Here is a 22,869-nt window from a genome sequence, read left to right as displayed (position 1 = left end):
TTGGTGGATGTGCAGATCCTCAGTAAAAATCATACTCTCAGCATTATATGTGCTGCTGTTCGTGAACTCTCCCCCAGGCTCCACTTTCTCAGTAGTGTAAAGTCTGTGTTGCTAGGGTGTAGCACCTGAGGACAGTGCACAAACACGTTGCAAAACACATGATGATACAGTCATCATGTGTGTGAAGACACTCCCAGGGCAGGCTGGTTTATTTAGCTCAGTGTATGCAGAGGCTCAGCTGCAGCAGGACAGGACTGGGACCAAAGTAAGTCTGGTTTCTCTCATCCTGCTATTTGCTCCATTCTAAATGACTGGGGTGCCTTCTGGAGCACAGCTGCCACCCCACCCCACTGCCAAACAGACTTAGGGGGTGAGCTCTTCCTTTGCCACACTCACTCCTTCTCCCTCCCACACCCCACACCCACGTGTGTGCTCTCAGTGCCTGAGTGGCACGGGGTCTGCCTCTGATAGAAACAAAGCTCCTGGGAGGTAAGGCAACAATCACCAGGAAACAAAGAGAATTATGGAAAAGGCACATGCTTAACCAGAGAGGGAAATGCCTGGAGCCTGGAAGGGCAGCATTGCCATGAGGGAGTGGGGCAAAGACAACCCCATGGAAGTGTGTCCCTGCTGTGCAAATGGTCCGTGTGAGCCTTCCTCACCCAGCACATCACTGTGCGTGTAAGAAACAGAAAGAATCTCAGGGCTTGCATAATTTCTTAAAACAAAGGAACTGAAATGCTGCAGGAAGCAAGTGGGAGTGTGAATAGACTTCAGGCTGCACTGCTTTTGTCTCACTGTCAGCTCTACAGAAATTTTAAACCCCCACTTGGCTTGCCTGTTATTAACTAAGAATATCTTAGTCTAACATGGAAGAGAGAAAAGTATCTCGGCAGCTGTTAAATAAATGGCTGAAAGGATGCAAAAGGATTCTTTTTTGGAGAAAAGTCTGATCACTTCTCAGCCTAAAGGAACTGGACGAATTCGCTTTAAAGTCTGCCATGAGCAGAAGTCTTATTTAAAATATTTCCATAAGCACTGATAGCTATTTTAGGCATTTTCCAGTGGTTTTACATCCTATTTGTATAGCATTACAAATTAGTGGCAGCACTTGACAGGGAGCCCTTGGGAAATTGCTAAATGGAGGAGTTGGAAGAGTTTCTTTTTGCCTCGTACCAACGCACTGTCGCACCCATATGTGGCTGTGTTCTGTAAGGCTCTCATTCAAGCCATCCATTTTCCCATGGAGTTACTGGCTGCATGTGTTTCTAAGCAGAAGTTCCATTAATTACTGCTCAGAATCACAAACAGCTGAATCTCAAACCCTGGTTATAATATATACTTTTCTTGAAGTGTACACAAGGGCCCAGAGTGGCCGAAGCATATGAGAGAGTTTCCTCCTTAAGGATACTTTCTGCAGTGATCTCCCTTTTCTGCCTGTGCTTTCTGGGAGCTCATGCACAGCTATATCTGTGCTGTTACCTGCACAGTGCAAAAAAAAAAGATCTGATGTGTGCTCTGAACAGCTTATTTTGTGGCATTGGTAGTGAACACAAAGCATGGAAGTGTCCTTAAGAAGGGAAGGGTCAGGGCAAGTAAGGTCATGGGACAGCAGCAAGGTTTTGTGATGACCGACTTGTGGTGTGAAAATATAATTAGGAGAAGATAATTAGGAGGAGCAGGAGTAAACAAGGGTCTGTTTGGGCTGTCATTAAGCTATCAAAAGGTGATACAGTATGTTGAGAAGAGTAGAGCTGATGAGAAAAAGACGAAGAAGGAAATGAGAGAGATGATGTAGGCAAAAAGGCCATTTCTGTAGCCAAGGATTGGCTGGGCTGAGAGGTGCAATGTGGGCTGAGTTGGAAGAGGTGCCAGCAGTGCATGCACTCAGCTGAAGATTTTAAAATGCAGGCAAGAATTTTAGTGCCTGGAATGAAAAAGAAGAGAATATAGTGGGAGATGAGAACAGGTTTAGGTCTCATCTTGTTGTGTGCATTAAGATTCATTATGTAATCCAATATTATTTTTCCCCCCTTTATTCAAGTAATATTCCAATAAAAATAACCAAATCATGCTATTACCAGGGTATCATAAATGTCTGGAAATGACAAAAATATCATCCCAAGAGTAGAAAGCATGTTCAAATTTTGTCAAATGTTCCAGGAAAGAGGGAGAGAATGAATTTCAGCAGGAAAATTCTGTACATATAGATCATTACAGCTGAGTTTACTACACTTGCCAAATTTGTTAACCCTAAATTTAACTTGTGTTAATTTTGGCTGGAGTAAAATTAGGGAATCTTTCAAATTCTGGTTTTCAAATCAGGTCATGCATGCTGAGTAAGTATTAAAGCCTGTTCTGCAGAAGAAGCAAAGCCAGTATGATAGTTATTTTCCAGCTGTTATACAGACTTATTTTATAGACCAATAGCCTGCAATAGTTTGGGAAGAACATCAATAATATACAAATGTACTGAAAGAGGGAGAGAAAAAAAAGAATTTTAATTTTTTCAATGCAAATCCATGTCACTTGAAATTACTGTTGTAACCTCCTTACCTGATGGTGGCAGGAGGTTTGTAACCATAGACTCACAGAATGGTTTGGGTTGGAAGGGGCCTCCAAAGGTCAACTAGTCCAAGCCCCCTGCTATGAGCAAGGACATCTTCAACTAGAGCAGGCTTGTGACAACCCACTGCATGCAAAGCTCTCCCCTACAGACATGATTGGTTCACTTACTTGGGAACTGGCGTTCATGGCTCAGAGCAAGCAGGCGTTTCATTTCTGCAAAAGACATAACAAAGAAGTAATATGAGGTGTGTGCATGCCTTTTGGATCTGAGAGACACAGCAGCAGGGAATAATAGATGTGAAAGCAAACTAGGCATGCTTAGTAGGCATTGTGTCTACCTTCCTCATCAATTGTGTAGCTTGATGAAACTCCATCAGTGTCTGTGACAATACAAGAGTAAATTCCCAAATCATCTTCTCCAAGATTCTTAAAGGAAAGTTTTGACCTATAAGGGGGAAAAAAAACCCCATTATGAGGAAAAGGTAAAATCCATCTGAACCAAACCCCTCCTTTCTGTCTATATTATGAGATATGAATAGCCTTGTGTTAGCTTTTGCTCTGACTGAACAGACAAATGTTTGGTTCTGTCAACTATAAATCAGAGTAAGTCCTACCATGTGTGGTACAAATGGTGATGGCACCAAAAGAAAAAAAGCATGTTGTGAAGGCTTTGATGACCCTGGAAGGATAATGTAGATACAGGTTGACTCAGATTCCATATGGCAGCACCGTGACTGTGGTGGGCCACTGTTTCTTTCAATATGGCTTCTAGGAGAGCACATAGACCCTCTATGAGCTGAACCTGTGCATCCACCTTGTCTTCCTCGGGGGAAAGCCTGAAGAAACAGAGTAGGCTTGGAGATGTTATATAAGTTACCAAATCAGGCCACGGTGATGCTGACATAAGAAAGCCTTGCTTACTGTAGCAGTTCCAAAGATTGCAGCTGCGTTACAGGGCAAAAGCATTTTTAAGAAGCTAGATAATTTTATTATTTGGAGATTTAAAATAATAGGAATAGCAATAGTGGTAGTAGAAATAATAATAATAATAATAATAATAATAATAATAATAATAATAATATCTGCCTTGACTGACAGATTATAAGGTGACAGGGTTCAGATTTTATCTCCCCGTGCCTAAACATCACTAAAGTGCCTACAGAGGAGGTCTGACTCATTCAGTGCAAGCTACAATTTCCAGATGGTCTGGGTATAGATTTACTGGAGAACAGCATTTTCAGGAAGTAAGCATCAAGTAACAGAGTCAGTTTTCCTGAGGTCATACATTAAAAGGATGGATTTCTGTGACAGTCTAGCTCTCTCAAATACATGACTATTGCTACCCCTGAGGGTCTTACTTTCCGCCTTTGGTATCGATGTTCAGTCGAGGATCATCCTCAATTGGTTCATAATTCTTGGACCAAATGAATTTAGAGTCTGGAGACATCTGATCACATTCAAAGTTCAAGGAAATCACTCCATTGTCATCTACATCAACCACCACTTCCTTGGTTCCTTAAAGAGCAGAACAAGGCAATTCCAGTTTCTCAGAGAATTCAGCAAACAAATTTCTATAGATATCATTCAGAGAGTGGATTAAGCAGATCTTTGCCATTTTCTCAGCTGGAACATAAATTGCTGCACTCATTGATATCCCTGGTCTTTGATTTACAAGAATAGTTCTTTTTATAATCCACAGGTTAAAACACATCATAAATCATCTGATTTACTTGCATGAATCTAAGCATACACAAGAGTTGCAGTATTTGCTATGAAAAAGCCTGAAAGGAGTAAAGAAATCAAGACTCTAAATCCACTAAATGTCTGAGCTATTAAATAGCAATATTTTCCATGGTAAGCAATAGTTAGAGCTTTCATTATACGGCATGGATTTCCTATTCTCTAATAGGGTAAGTGCTATACAGGGAATAACATGCAAATGTGAGCATTTGAAGAGGTGAAGAAGAGGAAGCAGTCAAGTTGTCCCAGCAGCACACATTTGTGACTGAGGCACATTTTTGGTGACACTGGCTTCTCTCAGGGAGGTTGGTTTAATTGTTGTACTTGGCATCCAGCCCTGCTGCCGTCTGCACCATTAATCCTGGGCCCACAAAGGGAGGGAATATTTGCAATTAGCTGCTTAAGTTACTCACCCAGTCTTGCCAGAGCCTTCAGTCATTGAGCTGGATAGGTTGACCCAGTTTGTACTTTAAAAGGCCTTGGGGGTGAATCCTGGGTCAGCAACCTGAAGGCACCTCTATTCTGCTCCCTCACACCCCAGTGGAGCTCAGAATTTCATCTGGGATTTGGGCAACCCAGTGAACTTGTCATCTGTGGCATTAATGTTCATTTCAACAACTTGTCTGAGAATGTCAGGGAGAGCATGTGCACTGAGAGGGGCTGGAGGACGTCCAGCCTTCTTTTCTGAATAGCTCTGAGCTGGATCTCGCATCTGAATAGGGCACTCATGTCCTATTACTTGGGCCAAGACAATTCTGGGCTGCCCAGAATACTAATGACACACTTTCTCCACAAAGTATTGTACTTGAAAGACAAGAGCCTTATCCCTGACAGTGAGATTGAATGCTTTATTTTCAGCATAATTCTTAGTGACCCTCAAGCATAGTAGGAGGTTTCTGTTTCATCGTCCCAAAACTATAGATGTCTTTTCCAGCACTGCGAGCAGCTCCTGTCATGGCAATCTGTGTACAGACAGCTTTCTTAGTCTTCACACTTTGCCATAAGCATTTAATGAAAGATGAGATTAATATTCCCATTTTGGTACTGTTATGTACCAGCCCTTGCAGCAGTGAAGCATGTTAAGTACCAATATGTGATAAATGAAGTCTGAGACCTACAATTATTTTACTAGGCAACAGTATATTTGCACTTTTTTGTTATAATTTAATTTATTATATGCAAAATTCATCATTTGAAATTTCATTAGTGTTTAGCTTCTTCTAGGTCCTTTGCCCATGAATCTTTTGATGGCACTTTATGTGACATGGAAAGAATTACAGCCATAAGGGTAATTTGAACAATAGAATCTTTTACATTTGTTTCAAAGTATTCTCGTTATGGTAATAATGTATAGCATTTATTTCCAGAAGTGACGATGGAATTTACCTCTAATATTTCTATGGGTAAAAAAAAATATCTAAATTACTGAACACATTTGAAGAACTCACTCCACCTATCCTGCAAAGTGGAGCCAAAGAAGCAGCCATAGTACTAGCAGTCTTAATTTCCCTCCTCTAGAGAGCTTGGTGGTTTCAACATATCATCCAGAGCTTCTCTTAGAGTCACAGTAAGAAATAAAACACTTTCATGTCATTTCACATCTCCATCTCTAAGCATTTTATTGCATTGAAAGGAAAGAAATAACAGAACATAAAGCAGACATCTTCCACACACTAGAGGTAATGGCATCATTTTGAATACAGGCAGTCAGAGAACTTGAATGGGACAGTGTCCTCATTTTCTGAGGTTCAGGCCTTTCTCAAGTGGCTGATGCAAGCTCATGATCTAATTGTGCTTTGTATCAAGATAAACAAGGACTAAGGGCAGCAATGTGGAAAAGTTGCAGTCTGCTCTTAGATTTTTCTTGTTTCCTGTGAGATCTACATATGCTGAAGTGATTTTGTCAAAAGCCAAAATTATAGATGAAAAGTAGTCTGGATTGGTATTAGTTTACATGGTTGGGATTCTTAATTTAATTTTAGAAGCTAACTGTACAAATTAAACCAGTTTTCAATGAAAAGAAACTGGATGCAAAATATTGAATAATTATATTTACACATTTCTTTGAATAAAGACTACTGGCACCCTTTGTATGAAAGCAGGTATTTTCATTCAGGATATTATTTGCTTGCATTCTTTGATTAGAAATCTCAGCTGTCTTGCAATTTTACATATTCACCCAAAGTAGCATCCCAGTAGGAACTTTCTAGAGAGACCTGACAATATTTTGTTTCCATCCAAGATGATAATAGAGGCATGATTCATGGGGCAGCACCAAAATATTTGTGGTAATTTTTTTAAAATGGTGTGATTGTTCACGACATTTTTGTGGTTAGAGTGAGAAAGGTGGAAGTCTGCTCAAGTGGCTGTTTTATTAAATAATTGTTTTTAATAAGTTTTTGTCTTTTCTTAATACCTTTAAGAAGCTTAGTTTGGTGGATTCTGTATCAGCAGATCTCAGCTCAAAAAATGGGTCAAGTAGATTTGTACACATAAGTAATTTTCAGTTTCCCTGAGTGTTCACTGGGCTAAATCCTCACTTTCTGGTGACCCCTCAGACGTCATACCTATGAACTCTCCTTCTCTAATGGTGAGGTCTGTAAACCAAATGTTCTGATCAAGATCACCTCTTTTGAGTGAACACTGTACAATTTTTTTTGGCCTTGTTGGTCATCTTCACAAGAGTTTATTTGTAGTTTTTCTCAGTTTTAGTAACATGGTCAATCCTTTATTTAGGACACTTGAAGAGTGTTATCATCACAACGTTTTATCAGAAGTATGATGCACAGATCTTAACCCTCAATGAAAATGGATTAGCAAAGCCAAAAGTTTAGTCTTAATAGTGGCTTAATTCTCTTATTAGAAGCAGCTGCTGTATATAGCTGTTTTCAGGAATAAATTTTTAAGGTTTGCCTTACTCCACTTGCAGGTGATAGAAACAGCCCTGATGCTTCAGCAGCTGATAGATCTGAAATTATGTTCCCTATATTTTTCAAAGATCCTGTTTCGAACCCTTCTTATTCATACAATTACTTACCTTCTTTTTGTCCTTGCATCCCAATCTTACATGCTTTCAACTGACCATCTACTCCTTCCAGCCTCTTTTTCCCATCCCAGCAGTCACCCCAGCCTCCCTAGTCTGAGTTTTACATTTCTTTTACACCCCCAGCTTCAGACCTCCTTTTTCATGCTTTTTTTGACTTACAGCCTCACTGAGGTCTAACTCAACATTTGTTAGAATTTTTGCTGCCCTGGTCATGAGGATTGGGCTGAGCAAGAGAATGTGAAAATTAACCTAGGGGTCAGAAACTGGGAATGGATCCCAGGGAAATTAAGTCTGCAGGTGTAGGAAGGGAATTGTCAGAGGAGAGAAGAGGGTGTATGATGGATCCAGGTGGAGTTGTACCACTGTACCTTCTTACATCATACTAACCTTATACTAGATTTGTTTAAAATGTCTGAGATTTCATTTTTGCACCTTGCAGGACCCTGCACTTCTGCAATAGTCTATAGATGAGGAAGCCACAAGTCCATGCTTGGGTTTTCTGCTGGGGGCTTGCTGACAAAAAGGTGTTTGTCTCTGACCAGTCACCTCTGTTACTTGTACAGATAAATAAACCCCAGAGGTTTCCTGAAGTTCCAGGTATGGAAATGCTGCATTTGCACTGGTTCCTGTGTTTCTTGCTGATCTTATAGACATGGTGGAGCCTGCCTTCAAGGATGCCTCCAACAAAGAACTGCACTACTGAAAATGATCTTCAAAATTACTTCATTGTGCTTTTCAAGCCTTTATTTTAAAGACCAAGAGAAAAAATGTGTTTTCTTTTATCCTTTCCACATTACATAAGAAAAGGGGATTGATGAAGCATAAAAAAACTGATTTAATACAGGAAAGGCAAAATTTAGATCTGTAACATTGTTTTGTTGAGCTGATCTTACTTGGTCCTCTACTTATGCACCTACCTGTAGAGACATGCAAATCTTACAACTTTACTGCATCTTTATATTCCTGAACCTGTAGTTACGATAAGAGAATCTGTTCTGACCTTAAAACATACCAGACAATGAACTCAAGATATGGCCCTCAACTTGTATCTTGCTTCATAAAAAAGCTTGACCTGAGAAGGATCAGATTCTTGGCATGTAGCCTGCAGGTAAACACATTGCACAAACAGGAACCTGTGTAAATATGATGACAAAGAGGAAGTCTTTCTAACAAACCTGGTCGTGTTTCTGCTATGACAGCATCTGTGACATCTGATGGCTTCCCAACGCCAGCCTGGTTTGCTGCCCGCACACGAAACACATAGCTCACACCTTGTGTCAGGCCACCAATCTGGAGAAACCAAATATACATAGTGGTGTGTTGCAAAACACTGATTTTAATTTCACACTTATTAGGATCAGTCTGGGTATTTGACAATTCTATTTCCTTTCTTGTTTTGTTTCTTTTCCAGTTTTCTTTTTTTTTTTTTTTTATATATATTCAATTCCAGAGTGACATGACTAATCTGTGTGACTTGCTCCTTCCTTGTGTGCATAGTTAATGTTCAGGCAGCGTCATTGCTGTCATTGATTTCTTAGCAAAAGAAGGACTGGTTTTGGAACAGGATGTTTTTAACTCATGTACATTGACCTCTGAAACATCATAGTGTTTTACTGCACATAAATGCTGGCTTTGAAAAATTAAATTATCAGGGTAATAAGCGCCAGCCACACCTATTTAGAAACAAGAAGGAATTTAATAGTACAGATTTAATTGCAGTGCCTTGAGGAATTATACTGAAATTATATCACCTGGGGATACTCCTGTAAAACATATATGAAAGGATCACAATTTAAAATTACTTGTCTTTCAAATATTCTGAAAAGTATAAAAATAGCAAACCTACTTCAGACTTATCTCTAGAACTGTGATACTGCTGATCACTTATTTCAAAGTCATTCCACAAAATTATGTATCATATGTCCTACTGAGTATTCCTTTAGGTGGAGCCATGATCAGCACAGGATGATGCAGTCAAAACTGACTTCCCCAAGGTTATGCTGCTTTGCCAGTATTTGAATCTTCAGCAATTTACCTTCAAGTATTTCTTTTGAAGGGGCTTCTCATTGACACTTCTCCAGCGTTCCTCCTTTGCTTCAGTTTCCTTCATATCAACATAATAACCAACTACGGGAGTACGACCAGAATAAACTGGTTCCTTCCACAGTAAAACCAGAGAGTCTTTCCTAACTTCTGTGCATTTGACATCATGGGGTGGCCCTGAAATGTAAAAGTTGGGGTTGTGGTGTCAAAATAAATCCCAAAAGGACCAGTGCATAGGACTCCAGAACCAAAACCAGACAGAACCCAGAACAGTACACAGAACTTATATAACATTTAGCTCCTCTGTATCATACCTAGACCCAATGTACAAAATACAGCCCATGCCAATTAAAAAGACTAGCCCAAAACACAATCTAATTGGTTGAGATTGGTATCTTGATCGAGTATTCATGAGCCCACAAAATGGACAAATAATCCCCAAACTCTGGGAAATAAGTTAATTATTAAGCTAATGTGCTGCTTCAAGGACTGGTACAAAGTCCACTGAAGTCAGCAGAGGTTGTTTTCATTAATTTCAATGAATGCTAAAAGGTCAGGGGTCTGGCCTTGTAGTGATACATTCAGACAAGGATTACAAGGCCCCATTCTTCTCTGCCTTGTACCTTAGACAGGTATTTATGTCTAGTACTTAAACTAGAAAGCAAAGTCCCAGACACAGTAGAGGAACAAAGAAGGAAAGATAAAGAAACTTAAAGAAGCTGCTCATAAAATGCTACTAATTAAATAGGGATTATCACTGTAATGGTACGAAATAAAACTGCTGACAATTCAAGCCTGGCCATGAACTTCAGTGTCCCACTGACTCCCGTGCAAAATGCCTGCATTAGATAACCAGTCCCAGAGCACCCCTGGGCTGTGTCCCACTCGGGATCCTACCAGGCACAGCAATGGTCCACTCTTCACACTTGAAGGACTTGCTGGGTTTGGAGGGTGCCCCAACCCCTGCCAGGTTAGCAGCAGCCACCTGGAACTGGTACACCATGTTTTCCTTCAGGTTTTCGATCTGCAGGATCAATAAGATGGTACTGATTAACTTTGGATTAGGACTTCAAACGAAAGTCACAGTAATAATTGTTGAAAACATGAGCATGCTTTGAAGTGTGCCTGAAGATGGAAGAATTATTGACATCTTAACATGATAATAATCTTGGCTTTTCCTCTCATCAGTGATGGAGCACACATGAGTGATCTTAGCATACTCAAATTGCAAACCCATTTTCCTATTGATAGACACTTTGGTAGGCAGGGAGGAAACAAGGTGTTGTTCAACAATCATCTTAGTCTGTCTCGTGGTATGGAGCAAGTTCACTTAAGGCAAGAGTTGGCCTCACAGTGGGGTGAAACTCAGTCCTGGCATTGCTTTTCATTTCTAAAGTAGCTCAACAAGGTTGTCTCTAAATTGGGTCAAGAACTGATCACAAAAATCAGCTGGCACAGAGCTGGTTTTAGCACTAGCAAGCACTGGGATATGTCCACCAAACCAGCAGGAATTCCATGTATTGTGAGGGCCTACTTACAAAATATCAGACCATGTCAGTGAATTTACAGATGACCAATGGTTCCAGACTAACAAATAAGTGTACAAACAATTTTGTAGAGAAGTTTAATAGGGCTAAATAAATTTACCATCATGGAATTCAAACCCTCTGAACAGTTATCTATCCACTGAATCATAATTCATCCCAACCCATCTTTGAGATTTGATTTGAAAACACTGCCTGCTCCCCCAGCAACAACTGGAGTTAACCTCTTACCCTGTATGCCCTCTCAGTAACAGCCTTAATGTTGGCCTCCTTCCATTTCCCAGGAACTCCATCAACCACTTCCCTATAGTTCACGTAGTAGCCGGTGATTTCAGTTCCACCAATGGCTTCGGGTTGTTTCCATCCCAGCACCATCGAGTCACGAACACTCTCGAGCACCACGATGTCGTAAGGTGGGGATGGAGCAGCTGTTTTGGTGTCAATAACACGTGAGTAAGAGGCAGAATCTCAGGCTTGCTTTCACTTACCGTGTTCAGGCAGCTCCTACTCTGTGTTTCCTAATTAGGGCAGTATTTATGTGCTCAAGGGAAGTTTCTGGAGCTGGAATAAGAAATGCAGGATGAAAGCTTCCACAAACCAAATGCAAAGTCCAAACTGCATAGGAATTAGTTTTCAGGATCCCCTGTTTTTGAAAAGCAGGCTAATACATAGCAAAATAATGTGTTGCAATTGCAGCTCTGATGCAAGTGATCAGGACTCACTTTACTCTGTGAAAAATGAGGAACTAAAACTAGCATTGCAGGAAAAGCAAAAAAATTGGAGATGCAATGATTTGTTTTCTTTTGCAGAAAGCAAACCCCTTTTCACAACACAATATTCATTGTAGTTTCTTTTTTATAAAAAAAATAGTTTCATACTCTTTCCTCTCAAGAATTGCCTTTATGTGTTTCTTTTTTTCTTTTAAATTTATATACTGTGCAAATTTTATCATTGCACCCATCATGTGGTCTTACCTTAATGGAAGGCAGAGTGATCATAGGCACTGCAGTATGACCAGAAATGGAACATGGCTGTTACTGGAACTTACATTAAAAAATATGTGGCATAATCCTCCTTCTTAGATTTTTTTTAAACAATACAGAAATAATTCAGTTCATTCCAAAGCACTTTCTTATATTTCTTCTGTATCTAGTAGGAAAATGCTTGCCCACATCCAATATGTAACGTACCAGTGAAAAGCCTTACTTGTGCCCCTGAAGTCATACTTTGGATGGAAATCCCACATAATATATGTTTCCTTTTGTGTGTAATGTTTTGCATTGGTGTCAGTTAGGCCCAGGTGTCTCACTTCAGGGCCTAGGGAGGAGCTTTGCTCCCTAGCCAGGTATCAGGACTCAAATGATATTCAAGCCCCACATATCTTGGGCAAAATGGGTGTTTAGGCACTGAGATTTAAAACTTGATTTTGTGCATGTGCCTATAACTTGATAGGTTTTCCTCCTTACAAATCACTATTAGTCAGAGACCCTACACAACACTCATTAGCACAGTGTGTCAGCAGGTAAGATGTAGCTTAGGATAAAATCCACGAAGGATCTTCATATTTCCTAACAGAACACAGATTTTCATGCTTACCATCATAAACAGATTTTGTTTCCTTCCCACATATATAACCCAGAGAACCAGGTAACCAGATTCCTAACAAATTACTGAAGTGATTTACAAATAATATATCACCTTGGATACATTAATATGCAGTCAAACAAGCCATTAAATTACTAACCATATTGATTTTTTTCACTTTCATTAACCACTAAGTTTGTAAAGTGATCTCCAATACCAGTACATGCATAATGATCTTAATGGAGAGTTGAGCACAGAATTAATAGGTTTGATAGAAGACACATCACTGTAGAGCACGTCCACTTGTGGCACAGTTGAACAGAAGTTACATCAGTCTGAAGTGGACCAACCAAAGCAGCAAAATCTATTTATTTCATTACGTCTCACCTGTATCTTTCTTCTTTGTAACTTTTTCCACTGTCAAAAGATCCCCGGGTTGAGACTTACTTGCCTGCTTAGCAGCAACTTTTTGAGGTGCAGATGTGACAGCATCCTTAACCACTCCTCTCGTGTTACTGTCTCCTGTACTCCCCAATTTGCCACAGCTACTGGGCAGTGTCTCTCTATTAAATTTAGCATTGCATTTTAGCAAAGCATCTGTGTCAAAGATAGGCTGGGAGGCCTCATGCATGCCTTCCCAGCTGGTAGTGCGGTCTGTTAGTCCAGCAGCTTTACCACTCTGTTCAGGACACACACCATGAAGCAATCCTCCCCCTACAATTGCCAGAAAACAGCAAAGACATTTGGATTTAGAACATATTTTTTTCCTTCATTTAGGCAACAGAGTTAAGAAATGCATGCAATGAACAATACAACTGAAGTATGACAAGTCATTGTGTTTATGCACAAAATGTTAAGCTTGAGTTTGAGAAAATTTGAAATGCATAGAATACCTCTCAGCCTGTTCACAAACAATGCATTTTTAAATAATTCTAGTATTCAGAGCAGAAAAAAAAATTGTAAAGTTAATAGTATTACTTTGCTTCAGTTATTTTAGTCTTAGGTCTTTCAGGTCAAGTTTCTGTTCCTATGAAGATGATGTCACAAAATTGCCCTAGGCCACATGTCTCTGCTCTAAGGTTGAGAGGTATGCAGCTTCAATACAAATGAGAGTGAGGGTGCTGCAGACACACAATTCATTCTAGTCCAATGATCTCATTAATCTTTATGGATTAGTTCAGGCAGTGGCAAACAGAAACAATCCATCAGCAGAGGAAGAACACATAGGGTTATAGAAGGTTTACAGAAAACACATTGCACTATTAGGTTTAGTCATGGAAACAAATTTCTTAGGAACTGACTGTATATAGGATGGTGTGGATTAGAGGTGATATACCAGATTACAGAATCAGAATGACATTCCCATTTTCCAAGATACCTATTAAGCGAACTTAGTAGTGCTGTCATACAGTGGTTCAAAAGAAACACCCGAAGAAAACTGGATGGTGAAGGTGAACAGTCTAAAGAGGGCAGTGAGTGTGAAACTATGTCTGTGAGACTAGAGGATCTATGGATAAATTATTATTTGTGAACAACATTGTGAATCAAAGCAATTAATTATTCACTAATAATTGCTGAGAACATATTTACTTAATTAATTACTATTGAAAAAGGCAATGGAAAATAGCTTACCAATGGCTGCTTTCACCTCTATAGGCTCTGATTCCTGTGAAAATTCACTGAGTCCTGCTGCATTAACAGCTCTGACTCTGAAAATGTACTTCTCACCAGTGCTGAGCCCATGGCAAACGAATCTGAAACACACCAGTCAAGGAATACTTAGGAAATATTATAGAGAAAAGAAAAGTTTTAAGGGGGAAAAGAAAGCATTTCTTCCATGATATTTATTCTGGTTTCTAAAAACCAAGGACAAACCATGACCCCAGTCACTAATATGAAGGTCAGAGAATGCAGAATCTGGTCACCTCATTCACACAACAAAGTCTAAACTCATCGCTTTTAAGACACACTGTTTCAACACTCTTTCCTTCTTGAGACTACACAAGTTTCTGTGTTACCACAGGGTCTATCTTACTTCTACTGGTGTATAAAATCCATACTTCCTAGTAGAAAAATGTGAAAATCTGCACAGGTAAGGTCTATATTTGCTTCTTGTGGGATATTTTCATGACACAATTAAAAACCACATGTAACACAGGTTCCCACAAATCCCTTCCAATAATAAATGAAAAATTGCAGCATTCAAAAAAATTACAGGGCATTGTATAGGAGATAAATTATTTTTGTACTTCACTTTCTTGCTTCAGTACATGACAATAATCCAAGTCAGACAAATTCTTTTATTTGAAGACCTTTACTTGATGATCTAATTGTCACATAAAAAAAACCCTCATACATTTTCTCTGTCATCCACCCTGAAAACACAAAATTTCTGAAGACAGGAATCATTTATGTAGGAATAGATTGTGGTATGAAAATTTAATATTTTTTTTTAAATCCCATTTCTTTTTCACAGGTATTTTAAATGTATTTTATTCCATGTTACTTTGATTTTGTTCTACTTTATAATGTATTAATAATTGCACTACCAATGCTGATCTCATGCAATGGCATATGAAGCAACTACATTGTGGAAAACAAAACCAAAGTTTTATTTTGGGGTAAGAAAAAAAAAAACCTGAATCAAAATTTCCAAAGTGGAATTTTCCCTACCCATTCTATCAGACTCTTGCAAATAATTTGCTTTCACCAGGATGTGTGCAGAATTGCAAAAGAACAAAATGTACTGCACAAGGCAGGCTATGAACTACAGAGAATGCTTTAAGATTGACCTAACCAGAAAAACCAAGAGTTGACAGACAGTCTGTGCCTGTATCATATATTATATCACACTGATTAAAAATGCAGTGATAGAAACCTATGCAGTGTACTTGTATCACAAAATATAGTAACTCAGAACAATATTTTTATTTCTACAGTGGTTAAAGGTCACATATATTTTAAAACAAGCAGAGAGCACAAAACTTCTCTCACTTTCAATATAACTGTGATATAACTCGCAGAAAAAAATATGAAAGGATGTAATACTGGCACGCATAAATATAAACACAATATAAATGCACTAAAGAATATAAAGGACATTGTTGTATCTGTGTTCAGCCAAGTGAGGTTTTAGGTACTTCTGATATACTAAGCACTTACAAGGCCCTTCTAAACAGCAAAGATGGTCCAGGAGTATTTAGCTGAGTTTTACTTATTGTAATAAGGGTTGTCATGGATAGCAAGTACAAATAAGCAGAATCAGTCATAACAAGCAGGGACTACTTCTGTATTGGCATCAATCCCCTTGAGGAAAAAGTTCTGCATTTACTGTTTCAGACTCTGGAGATTAAGTACTTATTCAAACAAAACCAAATCTGATTTATCACAGGAATCAACTCAACTCAGGAAGTTTTAAGTCTTGATTATTTTTTCTGACTGGAGACCAAGCTTCATATCGGTAAGAAATGTGGGTTTGTACCCAATATGTAAGAGTGTTAATTAATTTCTTGATGATTACAAGTGAAAGAGCAGTCAGAAAGTAATATTTTTAGAGGGATATAGTCCACATGTCCTCCTGACAGTCCAGATACACAGTCCAGAAATGTTTGGAGCAGTATTCCAAAACAAAGCACTTTGCTTCCAAACATTATGCAGCTTAGTTCTCCACATTTGTAACTTCAGTCATTCCTCAATGTCCTGCTTTTCATCAAGCTGCTAGGCTGTACAATGGCTAGAAGTAGCAAGCTGCTTCTCTTTTCTTCATTAGCAAAGTCCATGTTTCTTCCCCCTTGACTAATTGTTTCTAATACAAGGTTGATTATAATTTCTCTTTGGACAAAACTCACTGTTTGAAATACATTTTTACAACTGAGGAGCTTCACATGCAAGAGAGATTCCAGCCTGCTGCCTACCACAGAGAGATCAGCTCTACTACTACTAATGCCTGGAAAGCACATATAACCAGTAAATCAGACATTGGTGACCATAATTTCCATGGTTTAAGGTTAATTACCTTGTGCCTTTCACTGGATTGTTGTTACATGGTTCCCAACGACCAGATCCTTCCACACTTGACTCAATGTAGTACCCAACCAGCTCCTTGGCATCTGGGGGCTCTGTCCAAGTGACAACAACTGAAGTATCTGTATTCCTAGTTGGCATAATTCGGCCAGGAGCTTTGGGAATATCTTTGGGAGAGAAGCAGAAATAAATTAGTGGCCTGCCAGTTAAAACTTACAAATAAAATAAACATGAAATTCTATTCTTTATTATACTAGCATGACTAGTACAGATTTAACCTTCAAAAAACTGCTCTGATTTAAATTCAGTAATCTGTCAGGACAGGACAAGACAGAATCAGAAGGCTCAAGCCTTTGGTGGTGGGGTTCCTCACTTCTGTATTGCCTAGGATTCAGTGTGTTTCCTTAAAATCATGTTTAGTTTATCCCCTTGTGATAAATATTTGCACCAGAGATGTGATTTGGAGCTTTCTAAAAGAGAAAATGCGCTAGTGCACATTGATCTTGTGCAGCCCACAGGATAAGCCAGAAACCAAGGCTCCTGTTAAGTAGCAAAGGGTATCTACAGTGTCTTTTAAGAAGAGATGTCTTGCTCTCCTTAAAAAATGTAATCCATGGGCATCCCAATGCTCTGAGAAGTCAATATGAAGTGAACAGAGATTATTTGGGAACTGGACTGAAATCTGCATTGCTGTTTGGAAACAAATTGGTGATGTAGGTGTAGCTACTGATGACTTTCTGTATTGAACATCGTGGCTTCTCTTCCAGTGAAAATAGTCTCTGCTTTCAATGTAAGTATTAAATTTTTCACTTTTGTTTAATTTGGCAAACAAGGAAGGTTATACTCTGCTGATGTCTGGGCTTATTTTCAAAAAAGACTCTAAGTAAAACAAAACATTTTTGTACTTCCTTGAGTTTTCATTTTCTTTTGCTATTTGCAGTCTTTGCAGTTCTTGGCATCATTATTTGCAGCTTAATTTCCTTGCCTTGCATCTGTTATTTGACTACATTAAAGGTTGAACAACCCAAACAAAAATTATTTTAGCTAAAGGGAATAAATCACTGACTGCTTTTCATACACTTGAATTATTTTCTGGGCAGCTACCTGCCTGCAGACAAAACAATTACATCACAAACTGGAAAGTTACCATGGAGGTAATTTAATACACTCAACCACAGCTTACCGAGTTTGTCATCCACTACAGTGGCTTCAGTTGCTTCTGAGGGTTCACCAATCCCAGCTGAATTGCAGCAGCGAACTCGGAAGCAGTAGGATTTTCCTTCAGACAAATCAAAAACTGCAAAGCGAGGGGACTTCACAGGGATCTCGGTGTTCACCCTTTGCCAGTCCTCCGTGCCAGCAACACACTGCAGTCAAATCCAGAAACATGTTTAGAACAGAAGCATCTGAAGGCTGAGCATCCTACACAACAGGACTTTCTCCCTGGACCACCAAATTCATGTCTGCTGTGGAGAACAGGGAGACACATCCCTTCTTTGGGGCTTTCCACAGAAGGAGCATATTTCAAAGCTTATTATTCTGCCAGATGTTCACTTTCTGCAGAAAACATACATAAAAGTTTACTGGTTTTAATATACCAGAGCTAAACCCTCTCCACTGCAAGGAAGTGATGTTATTAACTGTGCCCAGTCTGGACCACTTTCAAAATGAGTTCTGCAGACATTCAGCATTATGCTAAGAGCAAAACCCTAACATTACCACTTTGCTTCTAGGTGCTCTTGTGGCATTCTTGGTGGTTTTGGGATGGCTTTCAGAATTAATAATGATTTGATCCTCATTTTCCAGAAAAAAAAAAAAAATTGCAATTAATTTGTGAATTGTTTTTACTTCCGTGGCTAGATCATGATCACTTGTACCACTAATACTAGTGATTAATTTTTGCTTTGATTTACATTAAATATAATTTCAAGTAAATGGTTCTGGTTTCAGAGGGATTCAAATTCTCATCTGACTATGTGACATTAGTGCTGAGTACTCAGCATGCAATCGATTATTAAAAAGCTTTCTTATATGGAAACTCAAAATTCATATATTCACCCTCTGTAAGGCTGTTGCTAAGTGAAACTCATCTATTTAGACCAGATTTTGTATGAGAGATGGAAAACACATAATGGGAAGATATTTATGTCTCCCTTGATGACACCTCTAGACTGATAGGAAAAAACATTGATAAAAAAGTTTATGAGCCAAGAGATGCTAGAAGGAAGGGTGATGGTGTGAATAATTTTCTAGGCTAGCAGCCATGCAAAAACACCTCAGGAAAGCAGGTGAAATTAAAACTGATTCTGAAAAATTAATTAAAAATTAAAACTGAGATTAAAACTGATTCTGTTCAAATAGATCAGAACAGAAATTTTGTGATCTTTGTTGTGTTGGTGGAGCAAATGTAAAGCTAATGCAGAGGATAAACATGAAAAGGCATCTGGAATAGAAAGTGCTGATGACAAGAAACTCTTGCAAAATTCTTCCATCCAAAATGTTAACAATCTGTCCTGCCAGACAAGCTTAATTTATACAAATTTTATATATATCATTATATATATGATATTATATATTTAATATAATATATGTCTATCATATATATTTATCAGATACTTATATTAAAATAAACATGCATTTTTTACATATATATATACATATATATATACACATACACATATATATATAAAAAGCATGTGACTTTGCTCTGTGCTTTCACATCATAGAAGGAGTTTTATTCTCTCTACTCCGGGTAGGTCAATGACACAATTCAAGAAGAATATTACTGGGTGTGACACATTCTTAATCTACTTTCCTATTTCCCATCTTTCTTTTATTCCTAGTCTATCTTAATCTACAGTTGACAGTTATCTTGATGAACTTCCTATCCTTGCCCTAATTTGCAGATCTCAGAAATGAGAGTTAACCAAAGGTCCAGAAGAGATGACAAAACAAATGTAAACTATTGCCACAACATGATCCTGATTTTGCCCAATTTTACCTTTTCCACAAAGTACATGATACCCTCATGGCCCCGCTGTCCAGGAGGTTTCCAGCTAAGCACAACATAGTTCTTGGTGGCCTCAATAACTTGGAGGTCTGTGGGGGGACCAGGAACAACACCCTCTGAAGGACAGGGAAGAATAGGAAAGGGAACTTGGATTTAGTTATTCTGGTTTTGTCTCAGAATTAGCATCATAATTAAAAACAGGACTATCAATATACCTCAGCACTTAATCTTTTTTTTTTTAATGTAACGTTAAAAGTCTTTTAACTATTTGGTTTAAATTTCCTTCTTTTAATTCTAGGCATGATTTTGTTAGGTCCTGAAGAATGAAACTTCACCTCAAAAACAAAGTTGTTGAGTTATTCAAGGTCAAGTGACACTCAGAACAACAAACTTTGGGTGTGTGCCAAAGTCCACTGAACTCAGGGCTTTCCTAATTACTGAACCAGCTTCACATTAGACATTTGTAGGCAAAAGGGCTGTGTTTACCTGCAGGTTCTTCCTCAGTCACAATAATCTGTCCCGTCCAAGGAGCAGAAGGGTGACCTAAAACAAATGTCAGAGATAACACAATGAGAACAATGAGAAAACTGACTCTTTCTTGGTTCAAAACTAACAATTGCAAGATCCCCGTGAGCTCCATTTTTGGTGAATGCCGTGGCTGTTGCTCATGTACCAAGCTAGTTACCCAAGCTAGCTGTAGGTTTTCCAGCTTGAATATTGAGAGCAGCTCAGCTTTTAACATATCTAGAAAATCCACTGAAACATCTATTCCTTCCTGAAATGTCACTGAAATCTCCTAGGTGACAAGCGGAGGTATTTGGTTCACTCAGCTCATAATTTTCAGAGAATTAGTTTCAGCTTTATTTTCCATCCTCTATTCCTTTGGTTTAACAGTTCACTTATTAAAGGAACAGCCAAATTCCTGCAGGCTGCATCTTGTCTCTTTTTTAACCACTTTCTCTCATATTACCAGCTTGTAAATCATGGGTCACAGTCACAAACAGTAACAGCTCAGCCTGACTCAGCATGTCCACTTGATGAACTTGGGTGTCTCTCTGAGGAACCAATATGTTAACACACTATTGCAGTTATGCAGCTTTCAACCAGGTCAGTGCACTTTCAGAGATAATTTTTGCAAATGCTGCTCTCCACCTTCACATCCTTCACCTTCCATTGGCTGATCTGATTTGGAGATGAAAGAAGAGAAGAATCAGGTGGGGAGAAAAATTATGAGGGATGAGAGGAGGAGATATAGCAGAAGAGCCCTCTGCCCTCCCCAGGCAGGGTTTCACATGTCTGCCTGAGTGCAATGTTTCTTGGCAATGCCAAGTCTCTTTCCTCTGGCCTTGTGTTTTATCTTGAATGGAAACCTAGATCATCTGGCCGCAGCACTACACACAGTAGCTCATACAGGCGATGGGAGTGCTGTAGCTTTGTGTACAATGCCCCTTCACATTGGACCATTTTAAATTGTAAAACTTCAGAAACATGTAGAAATAGATTTTGAATAGAAGTAGAAATTTATTTTTAAGCATATGATTGTGCCATATGCGTAGAGAGGTGGGTTTGGAAGCAAAATGTCTGAGACATTGTGAGGCCACAGGAGAAATATCCTTGCCTTGTAAATGCTAACCTTGAAGCAGAGAGACTGGGATCTGTTGGGCTGTCCTGGTGTCATTCTGATGTTATTGCAAGACTTGGATTTTCACACAAGAACAGCATTGGCCACCCTTGTCTGTGGCTCAGAGAGAGACTATTCACAGGATCTGTTCAGCTGTTTTGTTGGCTGAACAAAAGCAAGTCTCTCTAGGCAATTAAACTCTCCTGTGCCTTTCCCCCCCTTCCTGCAAGTTTGGAGCATAGCACTGCAGTCAGCCAAAGTAATTTCAGCAGATAGAACACTTAGTGCAAAAAGCACTGAGATGATTTCTTCTTGGCAAAGCTGTCTCCAAAGGATATTTTGGCTTTGCATTGCTCCCTCTGGTGGGACTTTGAAGGCTTATGAGTTGATAGTCTTAATTTTTTTTTTTTAATGAGTTGAGACTTCTTAAATCTCTCATGCAACCTGTAAAAAGCACATCTTACTTCTAAGCCTGGCTCTGTCTGCAGGATCCAGAGCAGCCACAGGCTCTGACACCCGGGATGGCAGGCTGACACCAGCCTTGTTCACAGCTCGGACTCGGAAAATATAGGAACGGCCTTCGATCAGACCAGTGACAGGAAAACGAGCAAACTTCACGGGATTCTCATTGCACTGGGTCCAGTGGGAGGTGCCAACCTCACACCTGAAAAACACAAACAGCTAGAGCAGTGCTGGGAAGGGAAAAACATGAACTCAGGGTACCCCCACGCCTTTGCAGCTTCACCATCTGTTCGTGCTCATTGCCTGGTCCGCACCAGTTCCTCAGCAGAATTATATACTGGTGACATCAAAGCAGCTGCACCAGGGTGTCAGGCTGAAGCACCAGCTGGGCATGCACTAAATCCCTCACAGCTGCACCCCTTCTTTCCTGAACTGAAAAAGGGATAAGAGCAGACTCACTTCACTGTTTAAACCCTCCAAAGTACGCTTAGGGAGTGTCAGCTTTGGCTCACTTGCAGGGACAGGAAATATGCGTCCCTTGCAGCTGCCAGAAGGACACTGCTTCATCCTTCCTGCACAATGCTGCACTGTACATCCCACAAGATGCTGGGCTTCATGGGGTGCAGAGACCCCCACTGTGAGTTCTGGAACCAGCCCAGCACAGAGATAGCTGTGAATGGGGTTAAAGTGGGGCACTCGGTCAGGCCCTGCTTCAGAGACCAGACCACTGGGACTGCCAAGGGAGCCTGTGATGCACAGTCCCTACAGTGACAGGGCCCGGTGTGGTGCTGCTGGTCCCACACCTGTGAAGCCTCACACATATCAGGAAGATGGTCTATGGCAGAAGGAAGATATGAGAGTAGCCACTTCACTGAGGGAGGCAGAAGAAGCCTGTGGTGATGGCTTCCCTGTATCCAGCAACATGGTCAACAGAAACGTGACCTTTCAGCTTGGAAGAGACTATCTAGTGAGATATCTGCCAAAGAAAAGGGTACAGCTCCTACCCAGATTTCTTGGTACATGCAAGAATCTCTCCTGAGAATTGTTACCATCCCACTCAGGGTGGTTTCGTGGTTCTTATGTCTGCTTGGGGTGAGGGATGCCCAAGCTTTGCTTCTACCATTAGCAGACCATTAGCTTCTACTGTCCTTCAGACCAGTCCTACTGGCTCGCCCACAAGGCAGTTAGGGGCTACCCTGGCTGAATATTTGGGTCCTTAAATACTTTT

General features: G+C 39.7%; 1 protein-coding gene across 1 annotated transcript in view; it reads right to left on the bottom strand.

Annotated features, from left to right (window-relative positions):
- The window catches only part of MYOM1 (myomesin 1), a 105,395-nt gene that overhangs the window by 16,224 nt on the left and 66,302 nt on the right, over window positions 1–22,869 (bottom strand). The window contains exons 13-26 of the mRNA XM_071417810.1: window positions 21,644–21,843; window positions 20,045–20,101; window positions 19,550–19,674; window positions 17,732–17,915; window positions 16,541–16,715; window positions 14,158–14,279; window positions 12,973–13,239; window positions 11,173–11,369; window positions 10,295–10,421; window positions 9,390–9,574; window positions 8,530–8,644; window positions 3,927–4,083; window positions 2,907–3,013; window positions 2,737–2,781 (exon numbers count right to left, since the gene is read on the bottom strand). Of these exons, the coding sequence (XP_071273911.1) occupies window positions 2,737–2,781; window positions 2,907–3,013; window positions 3,927–4,083; window positions 8,530–8,644; window positions 9,390–9,574; window positions 10,295–10,421; window positions 11,173–11,369; window positions 12,973–13,239; window positions 14,158–14,279; window positions 16,541–16,715; window positions 17,732–17,915; window positions 19,550–19,674; window positions 20,045–20,101; window positions 21,644–21,843 (2,063 nt within the window). The remainder of the gene's footprint in view (window positions 1–2,736; window positions 2,782–2,906; window positions 3,014–3,926; window positions 4,084–8,529; window positions 8,645–9,389; window positions 9,575–10,294; window positions 10,422–11,172; window positions 11,370–12,972; window positions 13,240–14,157; window positions 14,280–16,540; window positions 16,716–17,731; window positions 17,916–19,549; window positions 19,675–20,044; window positions 20,102–21,643; window positions 21,844–22,869) is intronic.

This window comes from Agelaius tricolor, unplaced genomic scaffold (assembly GCF_023055355.1).
Source record: "Agelaius tricolor isolate 1412-34295 unplaced genomic scaffold, bAgeTri1.0.p SCAF_2, whole genome shotgun sequence".
Classification (NCBI taxonomy): domain Eukaryota; kingdom Metazoa; phylum Chordata; class Aves; order Passeriformes; family Icteridae; genus Agelaius; species Agelaius tricolor.
The sequence above is the reverse complement of the archived record's forward strand: the minus strand, read 5'-3'. Positions and strand labels throughout refer to the sequence as shown.